The sequence below is a fragment of the Ambystoma mexicanum genome, chromosome 6p (assembly GCF_040938575.1).
Source record: "Ambystoma mexicanum isolate Mex_15411 chromosome 6p, UKY_AmexF1_1, whole genome shotgun sequence".
In the NCBI taxonomy this organism is placed as follows: Eukaryota; Metazoa; Chordata; class Amphibia; order Caudata; family Ambystomatidae; genus Ambystoma; species Ambystoma mexicanum.
The window spans coordinates 1469192161-1469217889 of record NC_090935.1 but is presented as its reverse complement, the minus strand read 5'-3'; the positions used below and the strand labels follow the sequence as shown (position 1 = coordinate 1469217889).

At 44.8% G+C, this 25729-nt stretch overlaps 1 protein-coding gene across 1 annotated transcript in view; it reads right to left on the bottom strand.

The window, feature by feature from the left end:
• The window catches only part of SDAD1 (SDA1 domain containing 1), a 551728-nt gene that overhangs the window by 352983 nt on the left and 173016 nt on the right, over positions 1 to 25729 (bottom strand). Inside the window, exons 7-8 of the mRNA XM_069626295.1 lie at positions 23091 to 23148; positions 6192 to 6266 (exon numbers count right to left, since the gene is read on the bottom strand). Of these exons, the coding sequence (XP_069482396.1) occupies positions 6192 to 6266; positions 23091 to 23148 (133 nt within the window). The remainder of the gene's footprint in view (positions 1 to 6191; positions 6267 to 23090; positions 23149 to 25729) is intronic.

The window sequence follows — 25729 nt, the reverse complement described above, 5'->3', positions numbered from 1 at the left end:
TGCAATCAGGGAACTTGTATTTTCCTCGCCAGATTTCTTTAATCGCTGAAGATCCTTTTTTAGAATGTTCTTAGCTTCGAATAATTCGGCGCTGAAAGGATCTTTATTTTTTGTTACTTTCATTTTGTGCCTGTTAGAACATGAAGTAATTTGCAACAACAAGGGCACGTAGTCTGTTAGGACTCTGGACTTATTTAAACGAATGAAATCAGCTGTCAGTATGTCGATCTGGGTGCAGTTTATCTTCAATCAATTTTGAGCACTGTTAGTGGTTAGAGGCGTTTTATAGGTTGGCTGGATTCTGTTATGATTCCACTCCCAGGATAAAACTAAGGCATCATGGTCACTCTTTGCTGATTTGATAGTTGTCTGCTTGGAGATGTGATAATGTAAATTTTCAGACACCCATATATAATCTAGAGTTTTTCTTAGATCTCCTCTGTGCCAGGTGTCAGCTGCCGGGATGTCGCCCCTAGTACATCCATTCAACACCACACAGTGGCGTAAGTTTAGTTCATAGTCCCATTTAAGGCCGTGATCTGCTGATTCAGTTGGAACTTTAAGCAGATTCGATGTGTTTCGCGTTTTTTCTTTGTTGAACCATGAATAGTTCAGATCACCGCATATCAGCACAAATGGGTTGTCAAACAAAGAAAGGCATGCATCAATTTGGGCTTAAATGATGTTAAATAAACGGACTCAGTAATCATTACAGGGTTCCAATACGTGTTTATTATCAAGTGTTTTTCCTTTTGGTGGATCTTCCTGTATAGATTCAAGAGTTACTGCTTGCACAAACAATTTAGGGTTTGAGATGTTTATCCCTTCCCATCCGAATGAGTTCTTTATCAGCTTGAGTAATCCAGAAAAAGGGCGGCCAATGCGGAATAGCCGTCACAGGAAGGTAATTCACGGAGCCACGTTTCTTGCAGGCAAATTATTGGGCTTCTTATCTCCGCAGCGGAACCTTCTTGAAACAAATGAACGAATCCTCGTGTGTTCCATGAGGTTAACAACTGGGTCAAGCTTCTTGACCCCATGTTGTCCTAGACATTCTTTCCATGGTGGTTCAAGATAAGTGAAAGAGATGACTGCTGTCTGAGTTGTTTCCACAGAACTTCTCTTTTGGCTTTATTAGGGACGGTGTTTTGCTGATCATTTGCCGCTGAAGCTTGGGATGACAGCTGATCTTCACACGACATTAGATCAAAACCGAAAAACAATAGATCTTCTTTGGCATCAAGCGGCGGTTTTGCTACATGTCTTGATTTCATGTGTAAAATGACCCAGTCAGTTCTTAGTTCAGATTTGTATTCTACTATCGCTAGGTCATCAGATGTTATGTTCCGTAACGCTGGGACGTAATGTAACAGCCTCATTACGTTGGCTCGAATTAGATTTACCTCATTTTTTTCCTCTAGGATATTTTCCAGTTCCGATTTCCACCAGCTTGATTTTGAAGACACGGTTGACGAATTTCTTGATGCGGTCTTATGATGTGCTTGCTTCTGCAATTGGACTGAAGTTTGTTTCGGGTTGAACTTTGATGAAGCAGTTCCTTCCGGTTTTGTTGTTTTATTCCTTATATAATGTTGGTCGACGTAAACGGCCAGCGGCCCTTTTTCATTTGATTTTTCCTTATTCCTGATGGGTTCATGCAGCCTGGTGCCGAGTTGCATTGCTTTACGTGATTTGGCTTTAGCTGATTTCTCGGGACGATTCATGGGACGATCTTCACCCAAGCTATCAAAAGTCTGAGACGTCGTCGTTCTCAGTGGAGTATGTTGAAAGGTTGCACAGATCGATGAGCTTGAGGATATTTCATCAGACAAGATTGAAACTTCACGTGATCGCTTTATGGATGAATGTGGTAAGGTTCCTGCCTCCTCGGTAGTATCGCGTTTCTCTTTCAACTTTTCTGGTCTTGTTATCATAGGACGTGTTGTGGCCACTACAAGGCGCGTTGAAGTTGTCAGATTTCTTATAAATTTCTTTGCGCCATTTGAATGTGGCCGTTTCAAAGGGGGTGTTTTCATGAATGTTTTCGATCTATTACTTTTTTCCTCTTCTAATAAAGCCGGCTTTGCACTTGCAGATTGTATTGATTTGGCCGGACCTGAGAAAATGCCAAACAAGACATTTTGTATCACTATTGCTGCGATTCTGTTTTGAGGTCTTTGAGGTTTCATCCCCTTAACTTGTTCAACGTCATCTTTTTGGGGTTTATCCAATTTCGCTACTTCTGGTACTTTTGGTTGAGTCACCTGCCATGGTCTGAGGCGCCATCGGAACATCTAACACAAATGGTTGTGTTTTTTCCGGCAAGGGTTTTTTATTCTTTTTGTTTTTTGTTTCATTCTCTTTTGTTTGCGAATCCTCATTCTGTTGGACAGCCGCTGCCTGAGAGTCCAAACTGGTCAATTGGCTCAGCGGTGCGCAACACGAGTCAGCAGCTAAAAGGTCCATTCTGGTGACCATTGAGTGCCACATCCATTTTATTGCATCAAGTAGCTCATCCATTAAGGTGTTGTTCTGGCAGTGATGTTGAGCGGCTAGGTCACTCAACCGCTCTTGCCATCTTGATGTATATTCGGATTCTTGATTTAACTGCGTCTGTAGAATAGTGGTCACTGCCTCGAATTTTCCATCTTTTCTTTTAAGCTTATTATAAGCTAAGTTTGATCTTTGAAGATCTCATGCAGTGATTCATACATCTTTAAAAACGGGAGTAGGGCTGCAGAAGAGGCCGCCAAAACGTTGTTATAAATTTGCATCGCTGCTGCAGAGGAGACTGGGTTTGGATTTAGACCCAAGATTTTCATCCAAACATGAGCGTGAGTTATTAGGATTCTCTGAATCCTAGTCACTACATGTGGATATATTTTCCATTGAAGCAGCATTATTGTCTCTTAATAATTGTGCTGATTTCAAGCGTGAACCTGCAGTTCTGGGGGTACTAGCTAGGTCCTTTCTGTTTTGGTGCAAATGTGGCTTGAAGATATTAGTTTGCAGGAGTGCGTCTGCAGGACAGCGTATGTTTCTGCCTACATGAGGTGGCACTCCCAGAGTGGTACTCTTTCCTGACAAGAGTTGTAGAATGGCATCCAGCCACACCGCCGGACGCTGCGTGATGGGCTCAATGTTATTATGGTGATGTTCGTCTTGGATTTGCAACCGGGCTGTGTTATCAATACCAGCGAATGAGGGATGTGATAACCCATGTGTCTCGGCAACTGTATGTAGCGTTTGTTTTTGTTCTACTGTTTTGTTTCCAAGCAGCGGAATCACTACACAGATAGGAGGAATTGAAGTCGTGGGGTCAGCATTCCCGGTCAGCCGATGCTCGTCGTCATCAGTTACCAAAGGAGTGCAGACCACCGCTCCAGCTTTTGGAGGTTTGTGCTGGCATTCAGTTTCTTCGTCGCATTGTGAGGCTTCCATTAGCTCTGCATCCGTGAAGTTAAATGGGGAGAAAAACTCATCTACAGTTTCTGTAGTAAGAAGCGACATCTCTGTATGTGTTTTAGTTGTTGGTGGGGAAAGTCTCAATGGAGATGAGGGAATCAAAGGTAGATCTTTTAATGTCAATAAGCGCATGTGGTGAAAGGACTCAGAAATATGGGCGTTCTGCATACTCGGAGCTATTCTCGTGGCATCATCAATAACAATGATTTCAGCGACAGACAATTTCAGTCGGGGGAGCCTCTAATACGACTGTGGCTTGCTCTTGATTATGAAATTGGTCCGAGAGGATGCCAGGATTGCTGTGCTCCAATACGTTCTGACCCATTTTACCGGCTGGCAAGCTCAATACGGATGTTAAAGCTGCTTCGGCTACAGCGTTTGTAACGCCAGCCGTAGATTTGTCCAAGGGCTCTAACGAGGATTTGTGGGGTTCGCAGGAGTCATTAGGCAAGGACGTACACAAGGAAGCGCTTACCTTTGACTTCTTTGGTACCGCGGATGTTGAATCCGGCTTGAGGGCTGTCCAGGAATTTTTCATTCGGCGCTGCTGGATCGTTTTGCGCCTTAATACCGGGCTTCCATGGCCCGATTGCGCAGTCATAGCAGGGGTCGGCAAACAGCCAGACGGCCTGACGCAGACTGATTCTGCGCGCGTTCTCCGCGCGTTGCTTTGAAATAAATAGGCTCTGCCCACAGCCTACAGCTCACAGCCTTAAAGCAACAGCACAGCGCTCGTTAAACAAAATAAATAATCCTCCGTATTCACAGTTTCAGAAGAAAGAAAAAGACATCGCAGCAGCTCCTCTGGCAACCGAAAGACAAGTGGACTGACGCAGACTGAGACTGCGGACGACTCCATAGACGTCTATGGGAGACCCCATCCTGACATGACTTTTTGGGGGCAGGTAAAATCCATAGCTTTACTTCTCTTGCTCTTTGCCAACTTATGGGCAAACTGATCAGTCCTGAAGACGATCAGTACTGGGAGACTCAATCTTCCTTAGTGGAATTCTTATATATTTAAAGCTGCACATACCTGAAAGTGAAGTGCGGTCAGGATACTTTGGGACTCATTCCAAGCCGGGTGGTCTGGTAAAAAAGTGCCAGTATTCGTGGATACCAGCACTTTAGCGGACTGCCCGACTATGGGTTTGCCGGCAGGGCGCCTTGGCTTACCTGCCTGGAGCCCTCATTGCCACAAATCTCCTCATGGAGTCTTATGGGACTCCACGAATGGGGATTTAATCCGTCCCTCTGGCACTCATAATCCAGTGGCAATGCCACCGGACAGAGTCCCGGAAATGGTAACAGCCTTTGCCGGTATCCTGGCGGATTTACCGCCAGGATACCGGCAAGGTGGTAATGAGGCCCTTTATATCCTTATAACTTTCTTTTGCAAGTTTGTGGTTACAAATACAATGTGTCCAGGATGGGCTGGTGGCAGTGGATATTTGTCGACCATGTTTTTAACGTATTACTCATGTACTTTAGTGCTGAAGAGAGGCAGATGAACGTGTCCATCATCGCGTCAGCCCTTCCCCGTTTCAACATTACAGACCTGAACAGTGCGCATCACTCCTGGCATCTACCCTCTCACCACAATTGTACCCCTGGGGTGAGACGCTACTCACTAAAGCAGCCCTACAGACCCTACCCAGACAACATCACTGAGACAATAAACCTGCAGACGATGGAAAAACTGGACGAGCTGTAATCATGAAGGCAAATTACATCAAGGATTGTTCCCAACTAGTTGCGCTCTCAGGGGGTGTTGGGAATAGTTCAGTGCTGGTCCTTCCAGTCCTACTCTGGCGAACCGGGGGCTCGACACAATGCAGGCAATGTCACAGTATGGACTTAATCTTTGCAATACCAAACCAGCCAGGAGTGGAGGAAGAAAGGTTTCTTATTTTGATAGAAAGTGTGGGGGTAAATCACTCTAATCAAGAAGCCCTTAGGGCAGTTGAGCAGGTCACCTCAATTAGCAGCCAAAACAGATGGTTAAAATTCTGGTGAAAAGCCTCCCGACACAGCACTTGGAAGGTTTAGCAGAGCAGCAAGTAGTAGAGGATGGTTTCTTTGTGGAAATCTCCTCAGACATGCAGCCCCATAAAGCAAGACCACTGTGCTGGAATAACCAGATGCAGTGAACAAGCTGCCTCAAGAAGATTTTTGGAGTAACTGCCCCCTTTGGCTGAAGTCCGATCCTGTAGATAGATCGTAAAGTAATTAATTCGCTTCCATCTTTGCATTTGAAAAGCTTGTCTGGCTTTTACTCGTCTTTAGATGGGTAGTAAATGTAAGACAATATTGCAGATCATACATTTTAACTGGTATTTTCCTAGATTTCCAGTCACACAACGATTAAATCAAATACATATATTAACCAAATTGGATTTTAAAAGCAAAATTAATGCTTTTGCACAGCATACAGTGAAGTTTGTGTGTGCATGAAGTCATGGAATCTCAATTACCAGGAGCAAACAGTGCTGTAGAAAAGAGCTAGATTATCTAGGAAATTAAAATGCAAAGAGCACTAGTCAAGTCTCTGCTATCAGAATCAAAGTGATAGTCTTACATAGGAAATTATAGCAAGACACAGCTGCTTATCACTGGAAATATTGTTATATATGTGATTACAACAAACACTGCTTCAATCTACCTTGGGATAGTATTTCAAATGACTCCTTCCGTACAATCTGGATTTCTTTTTTGCCTTCACTCACCTCAGATTCTGAATCACTTTCACGTTTCTCACCATCATCTCGTCCCAAGAAGAATTTCAGAGCAGCCACAATAATCTGAAAAAGAAAGTGATACAGCCTAAAAACATGCACAAATTCATAATCAAAGTGACACTACCACCGCAACGTGCCAAATGTTTTAATGAATAATATTCTGTTTTTTAATGTATTCATATTTGAAACTAGCCAGCACATCATGGCCAGTTTACTTTATGCCTCAGTAACAATTGCTGTCATCAGTTTTCAACTGACAGTATGTTAATTTTTGCTTCAGACATAGTTCATGTCTGCAATTTCACATACAGCAGAGCCGACTTAGCTCTTCCTCCTTTTGAAGTCGATACATAGAGTATAATAATGCCCATTATTACAGAATTTAGAAGAGTGAGGAATATGGCACTATGTGCTAAACGAACACAGGATATTATTGTTATTATGCCCACAATTCAGATTTATTAGACCCTCCATCATGGGCAGATTCCAGTATCCAAAACCAACGTACAAACAGGTCTTCTAAAGCAACAAAAATGCACACCGACCAGAAAACCCAGCCCAATGGGGACTGCTCCCTAAACCCACATAGATCACCACGTGCCACATATCAACGAAGACTGGAACCGCCACACAGCCATATCAACCAACCCTCCCTCCCTGCCCCCCACACCATCCGCAGGAAACTACCGTGAAGAATACAGAGACCAAAAAGAAGCCTCTTAGAAATATTCTGTGAAGTACAAAGCAACCTACCAAGACTCAAGGAGACCACACACCCGGTCCACAGCCTTACTAGAACAGATCAAGTATAGCTACTAGAGCAGGGATAGCCGTTTGGTTGAAAGTCCCGAGCTGGGTCGCGAGCCCTCAGATATTTTTGCTCATCCTTAATTGGCTATCCAACCTTTTCCCCTAGTGAGTAATTAACAAAGCCTCGAGGACATTTATTTGCAAGGTGAGGTGGTGAACCAGAAGGAGAACCCCGACCACAGCGAGTCATGATTCAAGGGTAATGCTGATCTGCAGAGATTCATAGATCCTTCAATGTCTTATGTGGTCAACATTTTGTACCCCAAGGGGCATGCTTGCTGCAAGGCCACGAGGGGCTTGAGAGCTCACTGAGACAAGTCCCACGAGAAGGAGGGCATGAGACTCCGACCTTCCCTGTCCCATTTCTAGTTAATAGCATTCCAAGATACCAACTCGTCCCAGACCACCAACCATAAAACTGTTAGAACCCCAATAGATCAGAAAAGATCTGAAAACAGGGATCAGTTGCCTTCACCACACGTGGCGTGATTTGTGCTGGGATGGATAAAACAACATAGCTAAAACGAGGGTGGGGAACCCTTGATGGGCGCCAACGTGTCTGGAATCAAGCTATGATTTGTTAGAAGCAAAGGCCTCAAAGTATCCTCTTAGACCATGTCTGCAGTACCAGGTGCACATCAGGTTAGAGATAGAGCCTGTATTGTTTTTCCTTCACATAATTGCCAATCAGTGGTACCTTCAGGCCCGATGATGAAAAAGGAGGACCACACGTGGAAGAAGATGAACAGATGGGGCTGGGACCAATGGCCTGGCATCCCTTATGGAGCAGGTAGTCCATGTATAGGGTCTCAACCAACTAGCCACGCTGGTTCGCACTTTATATTTACGTAACTGATGATGCGCTATGCCTTCATAAAGTGGTGTTCGTAATGATTTTGCCAGAACGTTCTGTAACAGCAGAATTCTTTGCTAGAACACTTATATTTTTGTGGAAATAAAACAGCTTTTCTTGCTAAATGTGTGCTGGCCCTTTTTCCCTAGTTGATTGTATTTTTTCTGGTGTGAGCGTTGAGGTGTTTCTTTACACCACACATATAAGCATGGAGTGGACATTCAGTAGGACTCAATAAATTGAGTTGTGGGCAAAGTTGTTGTGAAAGGTTTGATTGTACTAGGTTATGACTGTCCTTCACATTATGGGCTCCCATTGTATTTTGTAATACATGTAACCTACAATTAAAATATATATTTTAAAAACACAAATCCTCTGTATTGTTTTCTCTCCCCCCCTCCTCCCCCCCACCCCCTCTTGGAATAGAGGTATTCTTCTCAGGTTACTTGTCTCAGATTGTACAAGTTTTCAAACCCCTCCAGGATCACTTTTAACACAAGTGTCCGTGTCCTACCTTCGGCCACTGGGACAACCCAAAGTCCTGTGGCTCTTTTGTAGGTGAATGGTTTCTCAATAGCCTTAATAAAAATAAGGCATCTGCCCACTCCAGGCATTAAAAGGGTTCCGTCACCTAATTGGCTTTGCTAGCCTGGTTGCAGTGCATTCATATCTTTCAATCTGTTTTACGTACAACGCATGCTTGTCTAATTTTATCAGTTGTCTTCCCGTCTCCTCTGTCTTCCTGAACACTGTCAGAGCGCCCGCTGTTCAGCCTCCAGCTAGTGTGCATCACTTCTCCCACGCTATAGCTAGTTCCATGGCTTGGAGTGGCCCGCCCCTCCAGGACGTCGTCCCTACTGAAGCTCATCCTCTGCATTGCGGTTACTCTCCTCCCTCTGTAGCAGTCTCCTCCGGATTCACAGTCCACTCTGCTCTTATGCAAGTCATCAGAAACAGAAAGCCAACATCCAGTGTGTAAAGTGTTTTAAATCTGAAGAACAATAGAAGTAAAGCTATCACGAGACCCTCTCCAAATCCAGTCACCTTAGGGGAAATCAAGGGGGGGAATCTTAGACCCTATACCGATCACGGTCAGGCAAGGGAGAGTTAGAGCAAGGAATTTATGGCAGTTAAACCCTATGGGGACCAGGGGCATGGGAACAAGTACGTTGCCTCACTCCCTGTGCTCGGATACACTCAGGGACCACTTCAGAGGCTCCTGAAATCGCTGGACCTTGCGTCTCGGTTCCATTGGAGGTAAGGTTGGGGGAAGAGGGGGTTATGCCGGTAGCAGGTGCACATCACTTTTAGCATTGGAATTTAGGTCCAGCTAGATCATAGTTACATGCTCTGATGAGACGGGTCCTGGCACGTTAGGAAAGATTTATTCTTTAGCAACTTTTCCTCCATATTTCTATGGAACCCCAAACTTGTTTTATTGGTTTTTGACCCTGTCCTAACTTTTTACAGCTAAATAAAGCCCTCAGCTTCACTTCCCCCGCGCCTTTGCTCATTTTGTTATCAGGAAACTGATCAGTCCTTCAGACTATGGAGTATTGGGAATCTAGGTTTCCCCTTTTGTCTTTTTACCTTTAAGGTAACTTTTTACCAGTACAAAAAGCAGTTTACAATGCAGGCAGTGGGGATGTTTTTGTATCACCCTAGTCTTTTACTGTTTGGATTTCTGTTTACTTTTATAGGTGCTGAAAGACAAGTTGGTGGTACAATGTGTTTCATTTCTAGTGTGCACATTCACGTTTACTGCACATGGCTACTAAATATGGCTATTGCCCTAAAATAGCCACGCCATGCGATTTATGCTTGTTCTTTGGCCTTGTTGGTGGCCTTCTTCCTGCCTTCCCAGCTCAGGAAATCCCATAAACGGCTTTGCACTTGTCCAGGAAAACTGCCGCTTTCATGGGCTAATGTTGCCTGTGTGTGCTTGGCCCAGGAAGGGGATGGGATTGTCTGGTCCCCCGTCAGATCCGTGGTGCCTGAAAGTCAAGGTGTGTGTGGCACAAATGAAACCCACAGTAGTCCCTGATTGAACCATTGCTGGCTGTTTGAATGGTGCTGATCCTTACAATTGGTGGGCTTGAACTTGCTTCCAGGCAGAATCTTGGATAAGAAGAGAACTCCTGCAGCCATTTCCTCAGATCAGCATTGGAGTCAAGTATCCTGTGTAGAAGAGCAGCTGACTGAATATCCATTGATGACTCCTAAAGAGGACCAGCATCCCTTCCTGCGTTTGGGCCATTGAAGCTCTGCTTGCCTACCTGATCTACAAAAGGCCCTGTGCAGTAACTCTTGGACTGGTGGGACCTATCAGTCTTGACGCGTTTGAGGATCCAGCTGTCCCGAGCCTTTGGAAGTGTCCCTGGAATGAACAGCTCTCCAGTGGTTACCGCATTAGAACAGTCGCCATTCCGCGTTCTTCGCCGTAAATTTAGTAGTCGCAAGTTTGTGGTGTAAGTCACCTCCCTGACGTATTTCAGCCTTCCAGCTTCGAGGGATCCTGCTCTGGAAGGTCTTCTTCAACCATGACTGTTTGGACGCCAGCCTGAACCAGAGTGTGGTGGCCACTGCTGGGACTCTCCCGTCTGGTGAAGTGTCCTGAAGAGGTTTGTATCTGTGCATTCTGCATTTCTACCTCACCAAGGGTTTCACCCTGATCCTGGAACCGACCAGAAAAAGCATTGCACCCACAGCTCCTGGGCACCTCTCACTGGACCCAATGGCAGTAAACCCCACCTCCAACAACACCCAGTCGACCCATCTAGTCATCTAGAAAAAAATGAAAGTCAGGGGGGGTAAGTCATCGCAACACATTATCTCCCCCTATTCTCCTTAGAATAAACTTAGGTTAGTCCATTTCATTGATTTTATTTTTTTTATTTTTATCTTTTATTGGTTATATAATGCTAGCAACAAAAACAACTGTTACCAGGCCATGGCGTATAAAAACAAAGCATCACCCTCACCCATCCCACTACATCGCTTTTTGATCAATGCATCTAAAAAGTCGCAGTCACGGGAAAGATAGGAACATTATTTTACTTACCAGTAACTTTGTTGAATATCTTTCTGGAACATTTCACCAACACAAGAACTCTTCCTGCATCAGACCATTGCTCTAAGAAAAAGCTTTGCGGCTTTTGGGCACAAGGCCCCACTCAGAGATTGGACTTATAAAGTGACATTATATTTCTTGTGGCTTGGTTCCATTATACTACATCACTACTTAGCTTCCTTTTTGTCGAATAAGTTATTGAATGCATTCCTAAGAAGCAAAAGGTGACACTACACATGTTTATAATTGAGAGTTGTGTAATTTTTGACCTACCCGTCTGAATTGAATTATGAGCTTCACTGTGTGGACTCATTGTGGACCCCCTGAACCCACTCACACTCTGAGAATAGCCTTTACTGTGCTCCACGTTTACCTGGATTGGGTGTGGCTAAACTCTCACAGTGTCCCCCTTGTTCACTATAACTAGGGTGGCCGCCTAAATTCTGTCCACCAAGCCAAGTTCTAGAAATCCATCTCAACAGTACTGTATATATGATATGTCATTTATAACACACCTGTACACAAGTGTTTCTCGGCGCGACAAGACAAACTATCTTACTAGGCCTTGTGTCATTCAGATCGTGCAAGTGCTTTGACAAAGTGCAGGTGGAAGGGAGGAGGGGGAGTGCCAGGGAGAGTGGGGGGGGGGTGAGTGCAATCAGGGAAGCATTGCTCCGAGTAAGTGCAGCCAGGGAAGAGCAGCTCTGGGTAGGTACAGGGAGGCAGGGGACTGTGGGTAAACAGAGCCCCCCCAAGTACGCGGTAGGCCCGGATGCAGTGCGGGGGGCTGATCATGAAGAAAATGGCACCTAGCAGACTCGGAGAAGGAAGGTATTTTGAAAGAGAAAGTTGGATGTAATGCAGGCCCCAGCCCCAGGAAGCCCTGTGGACGATGCAAAGGGTCTTGAACTTGATGCTTGCAGCCACCGGGAGCCAATGGTGATTTCAGGGCTGGAGAGATGCGGTCCTTGGGCTTGAGGTCAGTTGTGTTCTGGATTAGATGCAGAGGGTGGAGAGTAGAGGAAGGCAGATTGAGAAAGAGGCTATTCCAGTAGTACAGCCTAGAGAGAACCAGGGCTCTGGAGACAGTAAGCTTCTGGAAAGTGAGAAAAGGAACAACACCTCTGAGGAGGTGCAGGTGGTAGTGGGCCTTCTTGGCAAGGTCTCTGATGTGAGGAGGGAAGGAGAGTGGACTCGAAAAGGTCACCAAGGTTTTTGCCTCACAGGAAGTGAAAGGAAGAGGGCCCAATGAGGGCAGCCAGAGAGAGAGGGGATAGGAGGAGCCGAGGTCCCAATGAGAAAGATTTCTGTCTTACTGGCATTAAGGCAGAGATCACTGGAGGCGCACCAATTATGAATCGCAGATATTCAGGAATGAGGGAGAGAGAAGAGGAGGCTGAGGGGAGCCTGAAAGAGGAGTGCCATCCGCATACCACTGACAGTTAGTGCAGAAGGTAGAGATCAGGTGGATCAAAGAGGCCAAGTAGTCTTTGAAGAGATATATAACACTAACACACCCCCCCCCCCCACCTGGGAGAATCGGTCCAGGAGGAAGGTGGTCAACCACTCCATGTCCAGTGATTGGCTGTGTCAAAGGCAGAGGAAAGGTCGAGGAGGACAGAAGGGAGGGTGACCATGACACGAAGAAAGGACTTCCACATTGTCTGTCATCAGAGTGCCTCTACGATACGATGCAGGCAGAGATCAGCGTTGGCCACTGTGAACAAAGGGCTGAAGCCAATCCCTCGGTGGAAACAAGGAAGCTAGCCCTGTAAGGTCCCTCCTTGTGTTGGAGAGCTATAACTGCAGGACAAGTCTTCTCGTTTCATAAGTTGAGGGTCTGTGGCGTCCCAAATCCAAACTCTGAATTAAGTCTGATGCAGCAAGGTAGCCCACAAAGAAGCTTGTCAGCCCGCATGATAGTTCCAGGGTGTTTCAGAAGTTTTCCACGTGTCGTTTCTTCAAGCAGAGGTCAATACTGGTTGTTCCCACCGGTTCAGGGGCCGTAGGACACATGATGGTCTTCGAGATCAGCAAAGGGGCAGGGCATTGCAGGACAGTTGAAAACAATGCTGGATGGCTGAAATGACAAGTTTCAGGTCTTCAGTGAGATGCTCCTCTTCAAAGGAATCTTGGCTCCAATGGTGATCACCAGTACAGTGGCAAGAGTCCTTCCATCCAAGAATCTCGCTGGAGTCGCTCCCAAGCCCACCAACGGTAAGGATGTGCACCCTTCAAAGTGGCCGGGGCTGTCCAATCGTGGACATCCTCAAGCCAACATATGCCCAGCAACAGACACCTTGGCTTGGAACTAGACAGTCTCCATCCCGCAAATTCTGCCACAAACTTGAAAATCAACCCAGGAAAGACAGAAATCATGATTATATCCAAAAATCAATAGAACACCTATATTCCATGGCCAACAGAAATGGGAACCGCACCAATTCTATCTAAGGTAGTAAAAAATCTGGGAGTCCTGACGGACAACACCCTAACCTTAGAACCACAAATAAATGCAATAATCAAGAAATGCTTCTCCCTCCTTCACCCAGCAAGAAGAATCCTACTTTTCCTCTCCTTTGCCCACAAAACACTCACAATCGTCGACCTCATCATGTCAAGAATCGACTATGCAAACAGCCTCTATCTCGGGATACCAGAATACCTCCTTAAGAAACTACAACGGATCCAAAATGCAACAGCCAGACTGCTCCTCAAACTATCAAGAAGAGACCCCATCACTCCAGCCCTAAAAACACTGCACTGGCTCGCAGTCAAACATCGCATCACCTTCAAAACAATGTGCATAACACACAGGGCAATCAGCGGACAAGGAACTGAATTCCTGCTAAAGAAATTAACAATCTACAAGCCAACGAGACTTCTCAGCTCAAGCAACGAAATCCGTCTGGAAGAAAAACCATACCTTAAGAAAAAACCTGGGGGTTCCTTGTCCCACTTAGCCAAAAAAACCTGGAACAACATCCAAAAGAAATAAACACCAAAGACCACCTACAATTAAGAAAATTACTAAAAACTTGGCTCTTCAACATCACAGATTCAAACTGAAAAACCAAACCACCAAACGGGAAACACAATGAAAAGGAGGACACATCTAGGACAATGACCACATCTAGAACCGAATAAAGAAACTCTTACTACAACAAGAGAGAGGACACTATGTCTAATAGGACACAAGCGACACCCATGAGGACAGAATCCAGCATCCCTAGCCAACTCCCAGCGAAAAACCTTCACCCATTCGATAAATGCTACTATAGATCATACCATACCTGTATAAAGTTGGGTGAATGTTAGCACTAGCCACACTAACTAAGCTGTGGATCTTGGCACGGGCATGGACCAAAGAGTTGTGACTGAAGGCAGACACTGCCCATGGACATAATTACAAGCATTAGCATTGCTACGTTCCAAAGGGGGTGGGAGCAGTAACATGAATGAGCAACTGAATAGGATGATGAATGCCGAGCAGCCCCAACACATGGAGGGAGTAAACCCGAGGATTACCGATGCCGCCCTCCTACTAGACTGGGAATGCTTTATGGGCTAGACTGCAAGGGACGAACAAACTCCTGTGTGCCCTGCATACAAACAGGGGTCACATAGGAGTCCGGTGCCCAATTTTGGAAAGGTTATGCATGTGAACGAATGCCATATGGGAAAGGGGCCGTGAATGTCGTACAGCCCTGATCTGGACAGACATGGAGACGCCCACACACCCCACCTGATCAGAAATATGGAAATTTAGCGCCTCACTTCAAGACAGCAATGCCAATTAACCATCCCACTAACGACTTCACCCTCTGCATACACCTCTCAAATTCTAACCAAACACAACCACAAACCTACAACACAACAATCTGCACAAACTGCAACAACAAAACTAAGCACACATAGACCCGCACAACGTCTTCCGGCAGCATAACACCCCATGCCCAGCCAACGGAATTCCGGGCTGAGGTCGCCAAAAGCACATCACTGCTCTCTTGCACTTCTCCAGCTCATCCCACTAACTCCCCCCTACCTTTTATTTTATCAGAGCCACCAGAGCACCAGGGGACCACTCAGGTGGTGATAGTGCACTGTACAAATATCCTTTAACATTAACAAATACATTCCTCTGCTTTGCCCAGGAAATGGCCTACCATGCATGCGAATATGGCCATGATCAGGAAGAAGGCCAAAACATCGGTTTTCCAAAGGACAGGGTGAAATCTGGTGGCCTGTCAATTTGTAGGGTATTTGGCACTATAATAGGGATTATGCAGTAAAATGCAAAAGTGCATGTGAGAATATATAAAAATGGTAGGAAAATCTCCATTGACACCGGCCCATCTTGGACCCATGTATGCAACCATAAACTGCAAAAGAACACAAAGTATCACTACAGCACCTCACTTTAAGGTGATGTGCACACTTTAAAATAAACTGGGAATTTCACAATGTAGCACAACGGAGGACAGAGTCCCCCCTGCACTGATAGCCATAGGGACTGATCCCTGCCCCCAAAACAGAGGGGGGTCCAGAAAGGTTTAAGGAGGGAAAGCAGCACAAACGAAATCTTTCCCAACAGGGTAACACAAAAACAGAGCCACACGGGCAGCCTTTGCAGCAAGTCTGGCTTGGAGAAAGAACATTCTTAAAAAAATCCAAGAAACCAAGCGAACAATACAAGGCGCCATCGGTTCAGGTGAAATGTGGGCTTTCTACCTTACAGGGAGGGGGGCAAGGGAGGTTTAAAATCGCCAAACTTGGTTTGCATCGACTGCAGCAGATCACATTTGCGGATTTAGAAGCAGACCTACCCTACCACAAAAATAGAGAGAACATAGTTCTCATTAATTCGGCCTGAATGAAAAGAGGCATAGTAAATAATGGGAAAGGTTTGATACAGTGTCAACTGTAATACATCCCAGCCTTTGCCTTCCTCCAAAATGTAAGAGTGTAAATACTTTGCGACCAGTCGTAGAACGAGGAGATACGTTTTTACTCCATAATAATATTTAGGAACAGGAAGTAAGAGTGTTCTTTCTTTATGGGAACAACATTAGCTAAGAAAGTTTGATGGAGAATGCATTAAAAAAAATCTCAGAGTGCACTGATAACGACTGGAAAAAACCTGAACATGGTGGAGCTAGTGTTACTCCTCAGTTAAAAAAACAAAAAAAGGCATCAATGAGAAAAGTGAACGAAATAGAATTCAAATGAAATCTGAAGTAAAGAAAGTGAGAGAAATTAAACAAAGGGATGGAATGAAAGAAGTAAACGAGAAAGAAAGACACAATGTTAATGTGAAATGTATTTGTACCACGTGCTGTCACCACCCAAGTGGTCCCATGGCGCTCTGGCGGATCTGAAAAGGAGGGTGTGGGAAGAAAAAAAAAGGCCGGGGAGTGGAGGGTTAGTAGGGTGAAGTTGGGTATAGGAAAGTGAGAGTTGTGATGTTGTGTTGGCAGCTTGTTCGGTTTGCACCATTCGCTGAGCTTAAGCGCCGTCAACAGATTTGTGTGAACTCCTATGTGCTGTTGTGCTGGGTTATGTGTTGTTAGTCTGTTTTAGCACTGTGGTGAAGTGTGTGTGGATTGCTGTGCAGAGAGGTGGTGGTCTGGTTTTCTGTATGAGAGTTATATGAGGAAAGCTGAGAGTTGGGTTAGCAGGTTAGTTTTATTTTATTTAATATTTTTAATTTATTTAATTTTTCTGTCTCTCTCTCCGCCTTACCAATTTGTTTTTGCTTTTCTGCGCTCCTTCACCCTGGGTTGGCAAGGTTTAGGTTAGACGACTCTGCTCTCTCCTTACCCGTCCCGTGTGTGGATCTTACCTACCTAGGTTTCTTCTGTGGGTTAGCGTTATGGGGCATGGCTGGTCGAGGCATACCCTCCGCCTTATGCTTCGGTGAGGAATTGATTTAGGGGTTATGGTTTTCTCCCTGGGAATCTTGTTTTCTGATGGGCCAATGTTTCGTAGTCGTTTTCTCCTGTTTGCGGAGCAAAGAGACAGGTTTTTAGTAGTTTTCTGAATTCCAGGTGATCCTTGGTGTTGCGAATGTTTTTTGGTAGGTCATTCCAGGATTTTGCTGCCAGGTGAGAATGATCATCCTCCGAATTTTCGTTTTAATGTATGGTTTTGGTTCTAACCTAATGTCGTTGCTTGATCTGCGTGGTCTTGTCGGATGGTAGACTTATTTTCTCCTTTAGGAACTCTGCTCCTTTGCCGTGGATTGCCCCGTGTGTTATGCACATCGTTTTGAACTTTATTTGCTGTTTTATTGGTAGCTAGTGCAGCAGTTTCAGCGCTGGGGTAATGTGTTCTATTCGCTGTAGTTTGAGCAGCAGTCTGGCTGCAGCGTTTTGGATGCGCTGGACTTTTGAAAAAACCGACCTTAGACCCAGATGACCTGGCCCATTACGCACCTCTCTTATTGGCAAAATCTTGGAAAAAGTAGTGGCTGCAAACCTACTCATTAGAATCTAACTACAACAACTTTCAGATGGTGTTCCTAACCCAAGTAGCATCAAGACAGACACCATCCAGCTGGTGGAGGATACCCTCCAAACCATTGGTAAGGGAGACTGGCGCCTCTCCGCCCCCCCCGCCCCCTTACCTCATGGCTGCATACAACACCATCGACCACTGCATCCTACTCACCAACAGGATGGGGTATTCTGGCACTGTCCTTAATTGGTTTACTTTCTACCTCTCAGGCAGACACCAGGACGTTCAGATGAACACGCTGCGTTCTAAATGACACCCAGTCTCCTGTGGAGTGCCAAAGGATCTATCCTCTCACCGATTCCTTTTTAATCTTTACATGTACCCTTTGGGCACACTAAGAACTTGAAATGGCCATCCACCAATTTGTGGCCGATACTCAGCTGTACTTATTGTACTATTGTCTATGCAATTATCTAACCATCTTCCAACCCTTGATGCAGACTCTCTACCTTAACTCCTCAAAGACCGAATTCCTCCTCATCTGCCCCCCAGACCCTAAAACTACACAACGTGTCTAACAATGGCTCAATGATATGCACCTAGGAGGATTTGATCCACATTTCTCGAATTCAGCAAAATCCGTAGGCTTCACCATTGACAGCAGAAATGAGAGATTGAAAGAAGGAAAGCAATAAGGAAAAAGGAATGAAAATATGGAAAGAAGAAAATATGAAAACGAACAAAGGAAACAAATCTGCAATGAAGGACAAAAGTACACTGAAAGGGAATTCAAGACAAAGTCAGAGAAGATCAACTGCACAAAAAAGAAATGGAGTAAAGATGTACAGAAGAAAATATGGAATGAAGGAAAGCTGAAAAAAGGAACATGTATTGACAATGCCATCAGTATGGGCGTTTGTATAGGCATGGGAAAGGTACTTGACAACCACAGTCTTTGTGGTATTAACTGGCCAAAGATGGAAGCAGGTGCAAAGTGGTACGAGTAACTGGGCGTCTAATAGCAGTGCCTGGCAAATACCCAATACGGTTGGCTTTGCCTGTGCTTGTTTTTAACAGGACAACAGTGAAGGACATGCATAGTGCTTATACATCGAGTGGTTGAAAGCAGACCTGGTTAAGACATGTTTATTACACCAGTAATGTGTTTACACAACACCAATTATCTTGATTCATGGAATTATTTGCACGTAAAATGCACATTTGCGTGCCAGTCTGCCCGAAAATCCCTGTTTAAGGAATGGGGATTTTTGGGAAGAATGGCGCGCAAATGTGTGTTTTACGGGCAAATAATTCCATGAATCAGGGTGCAAGTCTTTAACTCCCAGAGGACTGCTTTGAAAAAACACGGCAAGCACTTCGAGTACAATGTTTGATGGTAAGACTTTAAAGCAAGCTCAAAGAGTATCCCATGAGGAGGTGTTTTGGGCGGGGAGGGGGCATGCATTTGGTGGGATTAGCATGGCCACGGGCAGTCAATGGGTGGGCAAATAACCAAATTACACCTACAAGCTGTATGTCTCCCCCGATGCAATTTCTGCCTTTCTGTCCTCTAATGCAATAGTTGAAGCAACACCTAAACTAAATAGACAATGAGGTAAAAAAAAAAAAAAAGGATTACATTGAATAGAAAGAAAAAAAGGAAAGGTTAACTGCCTTTGTAAACGCAGGAGAGGTGATTTATTAAGTTATCCTTTTCCCTGACTCCCCACATGCTTCTTTAGTCCACACAATATATGTCTCTTCCTCCAATTCATGGATTTCAAAATTTAAAATAGTCAGCAGTCTTCTTTGTGAGATCCTGGAGAATTGTGCCCAATCCGTCAATTTCGCCCATGGAGTGGAATTGTCAGTTTGTGGCCTTTTCCTGGAAGAAATTCTATTTTTGTCAATTTCGTTGCCAGTCGGCAGAACGGAACTGCTGACGAATTTCGCCAAATTTTGTTTCACCAGATGGATTTTCACCCACCTCTAGTGGAAAACCTCCTCTAGTCAGAAGCTTCCTCTTAATGGGATTCTTATCTATGAAGTCCAAAAAAAGAAGACATTTTACCCACGGTCTTCTAACATTTTCTTTACATGAGAAAGGGGATGTTTTTTTTTAAATAATTGGCAGACATCATGAGTTGGGTGGTATTCTGGTGGTAAATCAATGGGAATACCACCCAACAGAATTAACGTTACTGCCACTTGGTCCGGCAGAATTACTGATAGATTACAAGTGGCGGTGGAAGAGTAAATCCCCCCCCTTTTTTTTTTCCCCTAGAGTCCATTGGACTCTATGGGGCTTTTTCAGTGGAATTACCGCAGTGGTAATTCCACTGCAGTAATTCTGCCAAAAATGCCCAGAAAGTCAGCAGATTTAGTTACAGCTCATAGCTGGGGGTGAAACTTCCAACTTTCTACACATCTCTAAGTTGGGCAGTGCGGTAATGCCATGGTATATCTTAATACCGTTGCATTTAACCCGCACTGGCCAACTCTTAATGACCCCGAATGTGTTCCTCCTCCTCGTAATTCCTCAAACTGGTTAGAGACCTTCTTTAAAACCTCAGCGAGAGGTAGAACCATCTGTATGGGTTAATTTATGTAAAGTGTGTGTTTTGTTGGCGCCTGTGAATACTGAAGTATTTTTAGGTGTGGTGGAGACATGCAACGAGTGAGTGAGTGAGTGAGAAAGACTACTCAGCATACATGAATCAAGCGTCAACACTGATTGTCTCTCACCTTGTGTGTGCGACTACTCGGCATACCTGCTTAGTGTGCCAAAACTGAGCAACATTTGTGCAGGTATTTTAAATGTTTGGTCTTTTGGTCACCAGGAGTATGCTCCAACGCTGGGCTTGATGGTAGCCTACTGGACCTAGGGACTGGCTCATGGGGATCCGAGGGTTCCCTTCTGGTCGTCTCCTCAGTTTTTCTTTCGAAAAAGGAGACTATCCTGCTCTGCCTCAGAGTTTTCCGCTAATGCAAAGTGCTTGACGGATAACTCAGCTCGCGTCACGTAGACCGCCTAGCGTTTCGACCGTCCTAGGTTTAAAGAGCTTGCAGGTTCGATATTTACCCTCTTAATGGTCCCAAGGGAGGCAATAATGACACCTCGCAAGTGTCCTTTCAGGGGACACTTTTATTGCAGGAGGGGCAACATTTAAATTGAGTATTCTCCATAATCAAAGCTGGTGGACAGGGAGAGTATTAAAAAAGGGAAATATATAGAGACATTCTCTAAACTATAACTCGTGCATTTTAATGCTTTTCCCTACTGTATAGACTGAAAAGCCAGGAGACTTCGACCATCGAACCTCCTGAAACACTAGGCCTGCTGGTGATAGTTCATCTTGGGAGAGTAGTCTACATCCAGACATCTTCGGTAATAAAAACTATCAGATAATTTTGGTCGATCTCAAGCTTCAATAACAGTACAAACATTGCGTAATGCGAGCCAACCCGATGACAGGGGGGAAAAAAAACAATCTGAGGACCGCGATGCGTTAGGGATCATGGGTAATGCACAAGTCATAGTGGGATAGAATTAAAAAGGAACACCCCGTAGACATCCTATTTTTGAGTTCGAAATAAAACGTTGTAATACTCGCACCAAAGACTAGATGTCGGACTATGCAATTTATGTGTTTCTAAGCAACCCACAAGTCGTGTGTGCTTGTATACATTTCTGCGAAGTCACACATGTCATAATGCCACACAATAGCCCTTACGCGCATACAGAGATTATTATATATAAGTAAGTGGTGTAGGGTATTTATCATTTAACCTGCATGTGTTTTTTTTTTTCAACTTGATTTTTATTTGCATTTCTTATGTTCACATCAACAAAAAAACAAAACATTCAACTAACAAAGGACTCACCCCCTCCCTCACCCTTACCCACCTTCCATCCCTCCCTCCCTCCCTCCCCCCCCGATCCAGGAGAAACAGCACAACTTGTTTCCATCACCAAACCGTTCTCGGGTCGCTCCGCTTACAGTTCCGACTCTTCCTGAGGTTCTACAATTCGCCAGCAGCATCATCGACTGCGGGCACCATGCTCTCTGCCTGCCCCCTCCTCTAGATAGTTTATCAGATCGCCCCAGTCCGACCTAAATTTGATATGGTCTCCTTGTATTGAGTAGGTGAGTCACTCCATAGCTAGCACCGACCACATTTTGGTAACCCATTCATGTTCTTGTGGAGGTTCTTTGGACTTCCATCGACGTGCCAGCACCAGGGCCGCCATCATCATTATAACATAAACCTTGCGACGGGACTTGGTGGGAATGTCTCCCAAAACTCTGCCCAAGCCTATCATATCTAGACCTTGATTCTTACCACCCACATTCCCCAGAGTGTGTACCACAGCCTGCTGAATTTGACCCCAGAACATATCTAATTTTGGGCAATCCCACCATATGTGAGCCCATGTGCCAATTCCCCCACATGCTCTCCAGCAACCCTGCGATGATAGCAGATAGATCCTATTTAGTCTGACTGGGGTTAGACGCCATTGGACCAGCAACTTTAATCAGATCTCCCGAATCTGGAGGGACCTTGTTAATTTCGGAATTTGAACCCACATATGCCGCCATTCTGACTCCTCGATATCTGCCCCCGTGTCCAATTGCCATTTCATGTAGTTTGTGGGCGGAGGATCTTCCCCTTCCTTTATATGTTTATAAATGGATGCTGCTAGCCCCATCCCCCAAATGCGTATCCAAATATTACCTGTATGTGTTTTAAGGCCAAGCAAGTTGTGTATTTTGATACTTGTGCGAAACTATGAAATGACAGTCTCTGAACTTTAGCTACAAAACAACCCAACCCCCCAGAAGCCCCCCCAACCACCCTCCGTTTGCCTAGGTCCATCTTACTGCACTACCTTAAGAGAGTTTGGGAAGACCAAGTGTGAAAAACCCTTATATTGGGCAGAATCCTCCCACAGGGCTAGTTCTGAAAATCCCTCCCAACAGATGCAAAGGGCTTTAAGGGTCCTGTTGGGCTAGCTTTTCTGTGCATGCCTCTTAACAGATATATGCTCATACATAATGAATGCCGTGAATTGCAAGCATATGGTTTTCAACTTTTACTAATGATGCAGTAGGCTACTACATCTGTTGACTAGCTATTGGACATTTCTACTCATCCCCTACTCATGGGCAAGAGAGATAAAATACTAAGAGTTGGGAATTTGCAAAGCAAATATTACTCTCACTTGAAAGCATCAACAGGACCACCCCCTAGCCTGCCAAAAGAGCAGGGTGTTTTTAGATGCCTCGGTACTTTGTGACCACCATGACTTGGGGCCAGTTGCAGATTATTTAATGAGGTTGTCAAATCTAGGCATTCTTCACGAAATGGAGAATGCTAAGTGCGCAGATGCTACTGTAAGGCGGCAGGTTAGTGCTACAACTAAACAAATGGCGGCCAAATGTGGCTTATCCACTATAGTTCCATTTGCTGCCACCTTAAAAGTACAAGGGTAAAATTCTTTTGAAAACATTTATGAGTACTGATGGGCTCCAAGCAAAAAGAAAATGTGACTTGCATTCTGGCTGCCTGTATTTTGGCATCAATTTAATGTCTTTTTCAGCATTCACTCATAAGCATAAGGAAGCAAAGTACACCAAACACCTTTTTTAATATCTGCAACATGTACTTGTTAATAGAAACCCCAAACAAAACTCACCTTTGTGACTTTTGAGAAGCAAGCAGTTGTGATGACGTTCACAGTTTTGGCATCATTCCTGTGGCAAAAACAGATAAATCATGTCTCAATGCACAATAACAGAAAGTGAAAGTGTACATAAGGGCAGTGTCACCCTTCAAAAAGTATCTTACCCACCAGAAGCATGAAAGTCAATAAGGTAGATTAGAGATAGAAATAAATATTTACGGAGTAGAAGCTGAAAGCAGCTGCTTTGACCAAGTATGCAATAGTAAAATCTGTGCACGGAGTACAGCTAGTATAGCATGCTTCTTATCAAACTTCCACACAAGATGGAATCTAACATTTTAGCCACAATTCTTTTAAAGTCTTCTAGAAGTTACTTTCTCCTGGTAATATTCTTTCGACTGGATGTTCCTCTCACATATTCATCATGAATATTCAATATCCAGCTTCAGCTGCTTTGGAAAACAGGGCGCTGTGCATCTATGCAGTCAACTCGATATCCCTCGAGGGCCTCCGTCTAGAAAATTATGTCATCGAAGGTATATATAGCACGTACAGCGCCCGTTGGCATCAGTTCAGTTTTTTCTTTCAGTAGAGCTACCTGCATAACAGGTTTGACCGTACTCCCCTTTGAAGGAGTGAAAGCTGTAATAGCATGGGAAATTCTACTGTGGGGCAGGCTGGGAGGGTGATGAGGAATACATGGGAGGAACATCCAGTCGAATGAAAGTTACCAGGGGTAAGTAACTTGTTCTTCCAATGGATTGTGTCCTCCCACGTATTCCTCATCTTTGATAGACTCCCAAAGCACTTTGTTTTGGTGGAGGGGAAAAATAATGTTATCAATGGTTTCCATGAACCAAATGGAGGACAGCTTTTCCAAAGCTTCCATCCTCACTCAGGGATGAATCAGGGCAGCAATGCTTCGTGAACGTGTGTATAGTAGACCATGTAGCTGCCTCACAAATGTTTTTGATCAGAACACCTCTTTGCAGAGCCGAAGAGGTAGCCATGCCTCTAGTGCGATGGGCCCTCAGGCCTTCTGGAGGATCTTTGCCCGCCAGCCTGTAGCATTCTGAAATTGTTAGAATGGTCCATCTGGATAAGGTCTGCTTTGTCACAGCCTGACAGTTTGTGACCTGTATAGCCTATAATCATCTAGATGAAGTTTAGACAGTCTAGAAATGTAGAATCTTAGAGCTCTAAGTGGATCTAATCTTGACAACCTCACTTCCTCCTTGCCAAGATGAGGTGGAGGATAGAAAGTGGGTAATACCATTTTTTGTCCTACATGAAAATCTAAATGAAGGCTTAACCCTCGGGACGACCATGTCCTTGTGGAAAATTGTAAAGGGTGGTTTAGATAGTGCCTGCAATTCACTCACTCTATGGGCTGAAGTTAGTGCTACCAACAAAATTGTCTTGAATGTTAGTATCCTTAATGGGCATGAATGTAGAGGTTGAAAAGGTACACATAAGAAATGGTAACACAAGCTTAAGGTCCCAAACAGGAACCAGGAAAGGAGATGGTGAGGTGGGGGTCAGGGTGTGTGTGTGTGTGTGTGTGTGTGTGTGTGTGTGTGTGTGTGTGTGTGTGTGTGTGTGTAGGGGGGGAGAATCAGGGAACACATTGGTCAGTCTGTTCAGAAATTGTGTCACCAGTGGGATCTTAAAATATGAAGATTCTTCAGACGAGCACTTAAAGATGGACAGTACCGCCAAAGATCCTTTAATTGTTCCAACCTGGAGCCCCAGATTGGCCAAGTACAGTTAAAAAGACAACACTTCTGGTGTTTTGCATAGTAAAGGGTCTATATTCTTGTCCCTGCACCAGCTGCAGAATTTGTTCTAACGGCAGCGGTACAAGGACTTCGTTTCTGGCCTTCTGGATGAAAGCAAAATCTCACTACGTCATCTGGAAGGTCCCAATCCTTGTATCTCAGCCTTTCAGAAACCGTGCATGAAGGCTGAGAGAGTCTTGACCTCTGGACGAAGAACCAGACCCTCCTTTCGCGAGAGAAGGTCCTCTCTTTGTGTAAGATGTATTGGAGGGCAGATGACATGTCCAGAAGGTCTGGTACCACATCCTCCTGGCCCAATCCAGGGTAATGCGTATCGTGAGTTTCCCAAACTTTCTCAACCTCCTGATCACATGAAGAATGACAGGGACTGGAGAAAAAGTGTACAGGATTGGAAACTCCCAGTCCACCACAAACGGGTCTCCTAGACCTCCTCTTGGAGGAAATTCCCTGGAGCAGTACAGTTCACACTTCCTGGTGACATTGGTTTGCGAACAGATCCACTTGAGGGGTTCCCCAAAGGGTGAAGATCTCTTGAAGGACTTCCTGAGCTACTTGCCACTAGTGGGAGACTGTGCTGTGCCTGCTCAGAGCATCCACCTCTGTGTTCGCCTTTCTGACTAGGTGAACTGCCGTTAGAGATTGCTTCACTTATTGTCCAGAACCAGAGCTGCATTGCGTCTCTGCACAGTGGTAGTGAACGTACACCACCTCTCTTGTTGAGGTAGTACATGGGCACTGTGTTGTCAGTCATTATCATGACATTCTTTCCCATACAGAGGGCAGAACAGCCTTCAGCACAAGTCTGATTGCTCTCAGCTCCAAAAGATTGATGTGTAGTTTGGACTCCGATGG